At 51.1% G+C, this 9,522-nt stretch overlaps 1 protein-coding gene across 1 annotated transcript; it reads right to left on the minus strand.

Annotated features, from left to right (window-relative positions):
* Positions 1–48: 48 nt before the first annotated feature.
* On the minus strand, positions 49–9,069 carry ITFG2 (integrin alpha FG-GAP repeat containing 2). Its single transcript, XM_017863049.1, has 12 exons — positions 9,047–9,069; positions 8,350–8,445; positions 7,732–7,773; positions 7,405–7,576; positions 5,024–5,163; positions 4,403–4,551; positions 3,915–4,012; positions 3,667–3,720; positions 3,471–3,571; positions 2,382–2,499; positions 1,105–1,278; positions 49–1,028 (listed from the first exon to the last, which is right to left on the minus strand). Exons 2-12 carry the CDS (start codon positions 8,350–8,352, stop codon positions 925–927), a joined length of 1,155 nt encoding a protein of 384 aa, XP_017718538.1. The 5' UTR covers positions 8,353–8,445; positions 9,047–9,069; the 3' UTR covers positions 49–924.
* Between the last annotated feature and the right edge of the window lie 453 nt (positions 9,070–9,522).

Genomic DNA, 9,522 nt, shown 5'->3' on the forward strand with positions numbered 1-9,522 from the left:
TATGACTGTAACAAAACAATACTCACCTACACTGCGAGCAATGTACTCTGCTGTTTTCTATTTTACTTTATTCTATTCTACCTATTCTAAAAATGCTGGCCATGATCCACCAAGGGACTGCAACCACCGTTTGAAAAACACTGACTTAGAGCACAGAGAATCAAGAACAGACGGCACATAAATGACCCAAGATATAATTCTGATTGTGGTCTGGATCATAAACCTGCATCACATCTTAAATGTCTATTGTCTTAGAGACAATAAGCTCTTTTACGGGGGAATGGGTGGGTGGAAAAACGGGAGCAGGGCTTCTGAAGCTCACTAATACCTGAAGAATATGGCAACACGAGAAAGCACTGACCCAGCTGCTTTGGTAAATGGAGGAAAATCATCTCAGGGTTGCTAGGAACATGGGTGAGACCAGACTGCAGAAAGATCCCTCAAAACAAAACAGTTTGCCCTTCCTTTAACAATTACTAATGTCAAGAACTTGGAACTGTGCCATGGAAGACAGCTTAAGATGGGGTGGAGCCCTTACCTCCACTGCTCCCCTGGGCCTAAAGCCTGGTTTCCTTATGGGTGTTGGGGCCACGCAAACAAGTCTCTGTTTTCAACACAGTCGAAGTGGGAAGTGGAACATGTCCCAGATGATCTGGAACAAGGCCAGGGTTCTATGACCCTGCTGGCGTGATGGGTGAGGTCCACAAGGAAATGGGCAGAGGGTCAACTTGTCTCTTCTTTCACCAAAAAGACTGCGAGGTCTATAGTTCATGGTCACCCTAGCGTTGCTGCCATCTTTCACGCCCAGAGTCAAATCCTGCATTTCTGTAATGCATGTTCCCTATCCTGCCAATATCACAGATACCTTTAGGGGGTAGGGTGGGGGTTCGGAAGAATCCTTCACCAGCTCTGAGGCCAGTATGGCTAGGTGGGATCTTGGAGGCTTGAGGGAGCACACTGTGGCGGCTGGTCTGGATGGTAGAGCGTTTGGTGAAGCAGGGCACGAGTCACAGGGAGGTCGTCAGGATCTGAGAGCCAAGAAGGGGTGGGTAAGAGGCTGAGGGTCTCCTGGGCACCTGGGCCACTGGCTTTTCTGGGACTCACCCACACCCAGCTCCTGCAGCAGGCTGTGGTACTCTGGCTTGGTTTCCAGCAGTTTCAGCAGATTGGTAGACTCCATCCGCTCCAGCTGCACCTCCCAGTACACATAGATCTTCTGGTTGAAAGTGACATATACGAGGCAGGGGCTGTTACGGCCCTCTTTGCAGGCATACAGGCCTGGAAGACGTGGGCAGGGAGACAAAGGTCAGGAAGTTTCAGTGCTGGTGGTGGGGGGCAGACAGCAAGACACAGACCTTCGAGTCAGCACTTCCTATCCTCCCACTGATGTCAGAAAAAAAATTAAAGGTTCTCTATTTGTTCTCTGTTAGGAACTCAGTAAAACAGATAAGATGGGAAAAGACCTGACTCACTTCAGATGTAGAAAAACCATAGCAACAAAACCCAGGCAGAACAGAATCCAAAAAGGTGTTATTTGTTGATTTTCCCATCTCAGTGATATCCCTGGAGTGATGAGGGACGGCCTTGCTCGCCCAAGGGCGAGACTAGCAGAACACGATCAGAAAGTAAGGCTTCTCTTAGGTGCCGATCCCTCCTTCCAAAGGCATCCCGCAGTCACCCAGAGAGTGAGTGCTGCCTCCCAAGGCCCCTGATTTGGAACGAATGAAAATGTTCTAGGAGACCTTTCTCCACAGAGACCTGGCATGCTCAGGTGGAAAAGAACTTCCTGATGTCTTCACACATCCCAGACAGATGACAAAACTCATTCCATTCTTTAAAATATTCCGCGGTGGCTGGGCGCGGTGGCTCAAGCCTGTAATCCCAGCACTTTGGGAGGCCGAGATGGGCGGATCACGAGGTCAGGAGTTCGAGACCATCCTGGCTAACACGGTGAAACCCCGTCTCTACTAAAAAAATACAAAAAACTAGCCGGGCGAGGTGGCTGGCGCCTGTAGTCCCAGCTACTCGGGAGGCTGAGGCAGGAGAATGGCGTGAACCCAGGAGGCGGAGCTTGCAGTGAGCTGAGATCCAGCCACTGCACTCCAGCCCAGGCGACAGAGCGAGACTCCGACTCAAAAAAAAAAAAATTCCGCGGTGGAGAGGCTGCTGTCTTTTATTTCTTATTTACGATTGTCAAGATGGCAATGTAGTGACCACCCCTCACCCCCAAACAAAAGAGCTGAAGAACTCACTGGTGAATGAAGACTTCCATCAGGGGAGACGGCAGAAAGGGAAGTGAGGGGCAAACGCTTCTCTGGCATATCTAACACGCCTGTCTAATTTAAGTGTGGTCAGAAAGGGGCCATGGGGGTGGGGGTCACCTGCACAGAAGGCACGGATATTTTCATCCACTTGGAAGCGGACAACGGTGCGGTTGTGGTCAATGATGTACGTCTGTCCATCCCAGGCGCATGCAACTACCTCCTCATGCCCGTTGCCCTGAAAAAGGCCAGAGACAAGGAACATAAAGGAGCTGTGCACTGGACTCTGGATGACAAACAGCCAGCTGGGGAGGAATTTCATCCACGGCTTGGGTAGTAAACAGGACTGTCAAATGAGCTGTCACATAATACTCACAGCCACCGTAGGAACTAGTATACTGAGGAAACCTCAGCTTATAGAAATAGAGTCACTCACCCAAGGCCACTCAGCTAGGAGGCAGCAGAATCAGGACTCAAACCCAGGTCTGCCTCTTCTCCTAAACCAACAAGCATGCCTGATGGCAATATAAAGTATAGCCCCTACCTGCTGATTCAGGGGCCATAGTGACATTAAATAGAGATTTATATATGGACAAGAGAAACCTACAAAATACGCCTCTGGAGTTGGGACAAATAACATACTTCCAGGCTCTTACAGTAACTTTTCTTTGGGGCTATTACTTCTGCTGAAGTTATGGAAATGACAGACTTTTAACAGCACGGTATAGCGTTAAATACGGTAGAGTAAGAGGGAACAAACTCGCTTCAGATGGATTTAGACCTATCTAAAGAGACTTAAGGCCAGGCACAGTGGCTTACGCCTGTAATTCCAACACTTTGGGAGGCCAAGACGAGAGGATTGCTTGAGCCCAGGAGTTTGAAACCATATATAGTGAGATCTCATCTTTACAAAAAGTTTAGGAAAATTAGCCAAGTGTGGGGGCACACGCCTGTAGTCCCAGCTTCTCAGGAGGTTGAGGTGACAGGATGGCTTCAGACAAAGCTTGTAGTGAACCAAGATCATGCCACTGCATCCAGCCTAGGTGACAGATGGAAACCCTGTCTCAAAAAAAAAAAAAAAAAAGACACAGAGACTAAAGATACAGGTTGGGAGTTCCCTGGGATGTGAGAATAGCCTGATTATTCCAAATCTCATCTCTCCATGTGGAAAACGCAAGAATGTTCTGCTCTGCCAGGTTTTCCACTCACGGTGACATCCAGTTTCTCCAGGGCAAAGAGCTGGTGATCCACTTGCACTGACCACAGCAGCTTGTCTGCTTCTTCCATTTCTTCCATGAGCTTCAGTGTCCCTGCCGGGGGAGAGGCAGGCTGAGCATGGGTGGGATAGGCCCCGAGCAGACCCTACAGGGATACAGCCCCCACGCCCCATCCCAGCATTGCTCACCATCCAGGGTGCACAGGGCAAAGAGGCCAGAGCCACCACTCTCAGTGCCGTGGCCTGTGGGTAGGACAGGAGGACCAGAGGAAGAAAACGTCAAGGGCAGGGCAAGGTCAGAGCCTACGGGGAGAGGGGTATTCTGCAGCAGCAGGGAAAGGACAGGACTCGGAATGAGGGGCAAGCTATAGATCTCCACTCTTCCAGAACTGACCACTGCCCCTCATCTCCCTCCCTCACCCCCACCGCACTTTCACCTTGTTTGATGTTGCCAATTAGGTGAGTGGAGACATTCTTGTTGTGGATACGGCCAGATGTCTGGTGCAGCACCACATCTCGGGTAGCTGGGGTCTCCCTGTGCACAGGAGGGTGGAAGGATCAAGCGAGAGACCAAGTGAACTGAGTTCTCCAGCCCTTTGTAACCTATATCCCTGCAAGAGCGTCTGGGATTTGAATCAGCTTAGAAACCTACCACTGACCCTATCTGACCCATGTGGCAAAGAGAAAAGACAGGGATGGGGCTGCCAGGTTGGAATCTCAGGACCCCTTTCAGGTGCTACAAAGTGAGAGCCCAGGATTCCCTTGGTCCTAACGTCATCTTCCCCAGTGGGGCAAAGGTGCTTGGGCTGGGACCTAGATGAGGCAGCTCTGCCAACTGCAGACCCATTTTACTACCACGTGCCATCTGGGAGCCCATCCTGCTTCCATGCACCCCCACACCATCCACAGGCCTGTACCCCCTTACCTACTGCCATCCGTGGGCCCTTCAGAGGCAGGAGGGGACCCAGTGTCCTTTTTCCAGGTACACAGTAGAATTGCATAAGCACAGCCTGGCTGAGACACCATCAGTTCAGGAACACCCAGTGGCCCCAGAGTCACTGAGAGGCTGTCCACCTGCACCAGGGAATGGGATTAAAGGGAGAGGGAGACAGAAGGAAGTGGGACCCTGCAGAGAATGGCAGGGGGTTGGGGTGGGGCAGGGGTCCTGGGAACAGCCCTCTGGGCTTCAAGGGTAGCAGCAGGAGGAAGGATTTTGAGTTTCCAGGGCTCCTGCCTGGCACCGTCCTCTCCACACAGACCACGTGCTTTCCCCTGTGTATGACCCAGCTGGGGTCTAGGTCCTGATGTGGCCCACTCCACACCTACCTTCACAGTCCTCATTCTTAGCCCGACATGCCTTTCTCTTTGCCTGTTACTAGCAATTTCCCCCTAAGCCCCTAATTCGAAATGGTCTTTGGATCTCTCTTGACAAGGTGACTTCACTTCTGCCCACCCTGGCCCTGTCCCATGACTGCTCTCCCACTGCCTCTTCCAGGAGTCCTTCTTCCCAGCTCCCTGGGGCCTTGCTCTGGAGTCAGCTGCTTACCTGACCCTCCAGCATCCATTTCTTGAGGGACACCAGCTGCCCTGTCAGATGTTCGGGACCCTCACCTAGCTCCTCCCAGCGGAAAGCTCGCACCACACGGTCTGTGTAGCCCACCACCAGCTCACAACACCCATCTCCATCTGTGGGCATGAAAGACAAGATGGGTGTTGGAGTCCCACAAGCAGCCCCGGCTCCTCTGCTAACAGTGGCACCTTCTAGCCAGTGTGGCTTCATGCCCGATCTGCAGTGCTGCTCACTTCACACTCGGTCAGCGCCCGCCCCTGTCTGCATTTGCGGCATCTTGCCCGTCCATTTGGTCCATCTGTTCCGCAGCTCCTATCCGCTCTCTGCCTTCATACTTCTCAAACATGCAACTCAAGTGTCCCAATTCATCCCATGTATCTCCCACCACCTACAAGCCCCCTATCTGTATGGTTCCCTTGCTTGTCACTTTTTTTTTTTTTAACCATATGTTACCTTCTCAGTGAGGACTTAGCCCTAACAACTCCATTTAAAATTGCTACCTCTACCTCGACACTCTAGCCTTTTCTGCGATTATTTTCTCCACTGCACTTACTATTTTTTTTTTTTTTTGAGACAGAGTCCGTGTCACCCAGGCTGGAGCGCAGTGGCACAATCTCGGCTCACTGCAACCTCCACCTCCTGGGTTCAAGCAATTCTCCTGCCTCGGCCTCTAGAGTAGCTGGGATTACAGGCATATGCCACCACGCTCAGCTATTTTTTTTTTTTTTGAGACGGAGTCTCACTTTGTCACCTAGGCTAGAGTACAGTGGCACGATCTCGGCTCACTGCAAGCTCCGCCTCCTGGGTTCCCGCCATTCTCCTGCCTCAGCCTCCCAAGTAGCTGGGACTACAGGTGCCCGCCACCACACCAGGCTATTTTTTTTTTTGTATTTTTAGTAGAGATGGGGTTTCACTGTGTTAGCCAGGATGGTCTCGGTCTCCTGACCTCGTGATCCGGCCACTTCGGCCTCCCAAAGTGCTGGGATTACAGGCATGAGCCTCCGCACCCAGCCTAATTTTTGTATTTTTACTGGAGATGGGAGTTTCACCATGTTGGCCAGGTTGGTCTCGAACACCTGAGCTTAAGGGACCCGCCTGCCTCAGCCTCTCAAAGTGCTGGGATTATAGGCATGAGCCCCCGCGCCCGGCCTAATTTTTGTGTTTTTACTGGAGATGGGGTTTCACCACATTGGCCAGGCTGGTCTCCAACGCCTGAGCTTAAGGGACCCGCCTGCCTCAGCCTCTCAGAGTGCTGGGATTCCAGGTCTGAGCCACATGGTCGGCTGCACTTACTATCCTCTTTTTTTTTGGAGATGGAGTCTGGCGCCCAGGCTAGAGTGCAGCGGCATGATCCTGGGTCACTGCCACCTCCACCTCCCAGATTCAAGTGATTCTCCTGCCTCGGCCTGCTGAGTAGCTGGGATAACAGGTGCCTGCCACCAGGCCTGGCTAGTTTTTGTATTTTTAGTAGAGACAGAGTTTCACCGTGCTGACCAGGCTGGTCTGAAACTCCTGAACTCAAGTGATCCACTCGCCTCGGCCTCCCAAAGTGCTGGGATTATAGGGATGAACCATCGCATCCAGTCATGCACTTACCACCTTCTAATATACCACTTAATTATCTTACAAAATGTGTAGTGTTTCTTTTGTTTTCCTCTCTTTTTTAAAGAGAGACAGGGTCCCAGGCCGGGCGCGGTGGCTCAAGCCTGTAATCCCAGCACTTTGCGAGGCCGAGACGGGCGGATCACGAGGTCAGGAGATCGAGACCATCCTGGCGAACACGGTGAAACCCCGTCTCTACTAAAAAATACAAAAAACTAGCCAGGCGAGGTGGCGGGCGCCTGTAATCCCAGCTACTCGGGAGGCTGAGGCAGGAGAATGGCGTGAACCCGGGAGGCGGAGCTTGCAGTGAGCTGAGATCCGGCCACTGCACTCCAGCCTGGGCGACAGAGCGAGACTCCGTCTCAGAAAAAAAGAAAAAAAGAGAGACAGGGTCCCACGCTAGAGTGCAGTGGTAAGATCACAGCTCACTACAGCCTGGAACTCCTGTCCTCAAGTGATCCTCTGACCTCAGCCTCCTAAAGCGTTGGTGTCACAGGCGAGAGCCAGCACGCCTGGCCTATATTGTTTCTTTTCTGTCTCTTCATAATAAGGCCCAGGAGGGCAGCAATTTTGGTCTATTTATTCACTACGGCTATTCCAGTGCCTTGAGCAATGCCTGGCTTCTCATGGGAGCCCAGTATATAACCAATGCAGAAATGAATATGGATTCTCCCTCTCACCCCCATCCCTTGGGGTCTGCTCTAGCACCCACTGACTCCCACTCTCCTGGCTGCCTGAAAGGTAGGCATGCCCACCGATGTCGCTGATCAGCATGACCTTGGTGTTGGCGGGGATGTGCTGCTTGAAGACTGGACGCTGCTCCTCTCCCATTAGTGTCTCGTGGTGCCCAGAAGCATCCAACACCTTGGCAGGTGTCAGGTCAAACAGATGAAACCAGCCTTCAGCACTCACTGCCACCAACAGGTTCTAGGACAAACAGAGGTATAGGAGAGATGGACTGGGGAGGGAGTTTTGGAAACAAGCCCGATAATCAGATCACAGAGGTCAGAGCTGAGGCCTTCAACCTTCAACTGATTTCCGCTGTGAGCTAGGAAGCAAGAAAGGTCCCCTATAGTTCTTACCTTTCCTTTATTACATACATCTCCAACCCCAACGCAAGTCAGCTGTAAGAGAGAAAGGGCGGCTCAGGGAGATGCCAAGGGAGACCAGTACTCCCTGATCTCTGTGAAGCAAGGAGCGGGCAGGTTTTCTAATTACCATCATTCACTGAAAACTTGTGCCATATGAACTATGGTGATAATCTTTATTAACTGAGCTATATAGGTTTGGTTTACCCAGACAGCAACATGAAGACCTGAGGTGGTTAAGACAATCTGAACTTAAATAAAATAGGAACTCTATATTTAATAGAGCTAGGTTATCATATTTCTAGACTTATTCAAATTATTGCCCCCATTTTTGACTATAAGATTAGACCACCTTAGGCAACTTCCATAAAGTGTCAAGGAGTACTCCGCTACACAAAAACACCCCAGCCCATGTATGCATGTGTGAGGACAGATGCGAGCACTGGCTGGGGGCTGCCCTCCCTGAATCAAATTGGCTGCAAGTCAGTGGCTGGGCCCAGTAGCTGGGGAGTCAGGACACATGGGTGAGCACCTGTGTGGGAATCATCCTAGGCTGTCCCTGGACATAAGGGACCCCTTCCCCCCTCCAGGCCCAGGGAAGTGAATACTGACCATTCCCTGGCAGGAACAGGTGAGCCATGGCCGACTGTCATCATTTTTATACACAGACACCTTCCCGCTGGTGTCTCCCACCACCAGTTCATTTAACTTCAAATGGAGAGAGAAGAAAGCGTTAGGATGGGACTCTGCTGAACCACTTCAAGCTCTTCTCTACTTAGCCTAACCAAGAGAAATCACAAGACCTCAACTTGCCTCTTCATCAACTTTATTAAAAGTCTGGCCAGGTGCAACGACTCACACTTGTAATCCCACTGCTTTGGGCAGTGGAGGTGGGTGGATCACTTGAGGCCAAGAGTTAGAGACCAGCCTGGGCAACATGGCAAGATCCCATTTCTACAAAAAATTTAAAAATCTGCCAGGTGAGGCCAGGTGTGGTGGCTCACGCCTGTAATCCCAGCACTTTGGGGAGGCGGAGGCGGGTGGATTGGTTGAGCTCAGGAATTCAAGACCAGCCTGGCCAACATGGTGAAACCTTGTTTCTACAAAAAATATAAAAATTACCCAAGCATGGTGGCGCATGCCTGTGGTCCCAACTATTCGGGAGGCCGAGGCAGGAGAATTGCTTGAGCCTAGGAGGTAGAGGTTGCAGTGAGTGAGCCAAGATTATACCACTGCACTCTAGTCTGGGTGACAGAGTGAGACCCTGTCTATTAAAAAAAAAAAATTAGCCAGGTGTGGTGGTGCACACCTGTAGTTCCAGCTACTCAGGAGGCTGAGGAAGGAGGATCACTTGAGCTCAGGAGGCTGAAGCTGCAGCAAGCCATGATCGTGCCATCGTACTCCAGCCTGGGTGACAGAACAAGACCTTGTCTCAAAAAACATAACAAACAATCTTTTGGGGCCAACACAGCTATAGTTTCCCAGTTCTTTATTTCCATCTGGGGGTGTGTGTGTTAGGGGGTAGGAGAGGTTACAGAAATTGAGGCTACACACAATTTATGGCCCACCCCAGAAAAGTATGCCACCTGAATAGCTCTAGGCTACACGTGCCTGACTTCGGCTCTTTGCATTTGCCCATTACAAATGGGACACGTTTTGAAAACAGCCCAAGATGGTGGAGTTTTGGAGAATCTAACTTCAGACCTCATATTTAATCAAGGGCCAAATAAAAAGACAAAGTGAACTCTTGGGGCCCTCCCTCCTCTAGCAAGGCCTTTTGATCTT

Source organism: Rhinopithecus bieti, unplaced genomic scaffold (genome assembly GCF_001698545.2).
Source record: "Rhinopithecus bieti isolate Rb0 unplaced genomic scaffold, ASM169854v2 scaffold_2654, whole genome shotgun sequence".
NCBI lineage: Eukaryota > Metazoa > Chordata > Mammalia > Primates > Cercopithecidae > Rhinopithecus > Rhinopithecus bieti.

Coding starts and splice junctions, on each gene's coding strand:
- ITFG2 (XM_017863049.1), bottom strand. Junction 3,572..3,666: donor TGCCCTGTGCACCCTGGATG/GTGAGCAATGCT, acceptor CTCCCCCGGCAG/GGACACTGAAGCTCATGGAA. Junction 1,279..2,381: donor TATCCGTGCCTTCTGTGCAG/GTGACCCCCACC, acceptor CACGTCTTCCAG/GCCTGTATGCCTGCAAAGAG.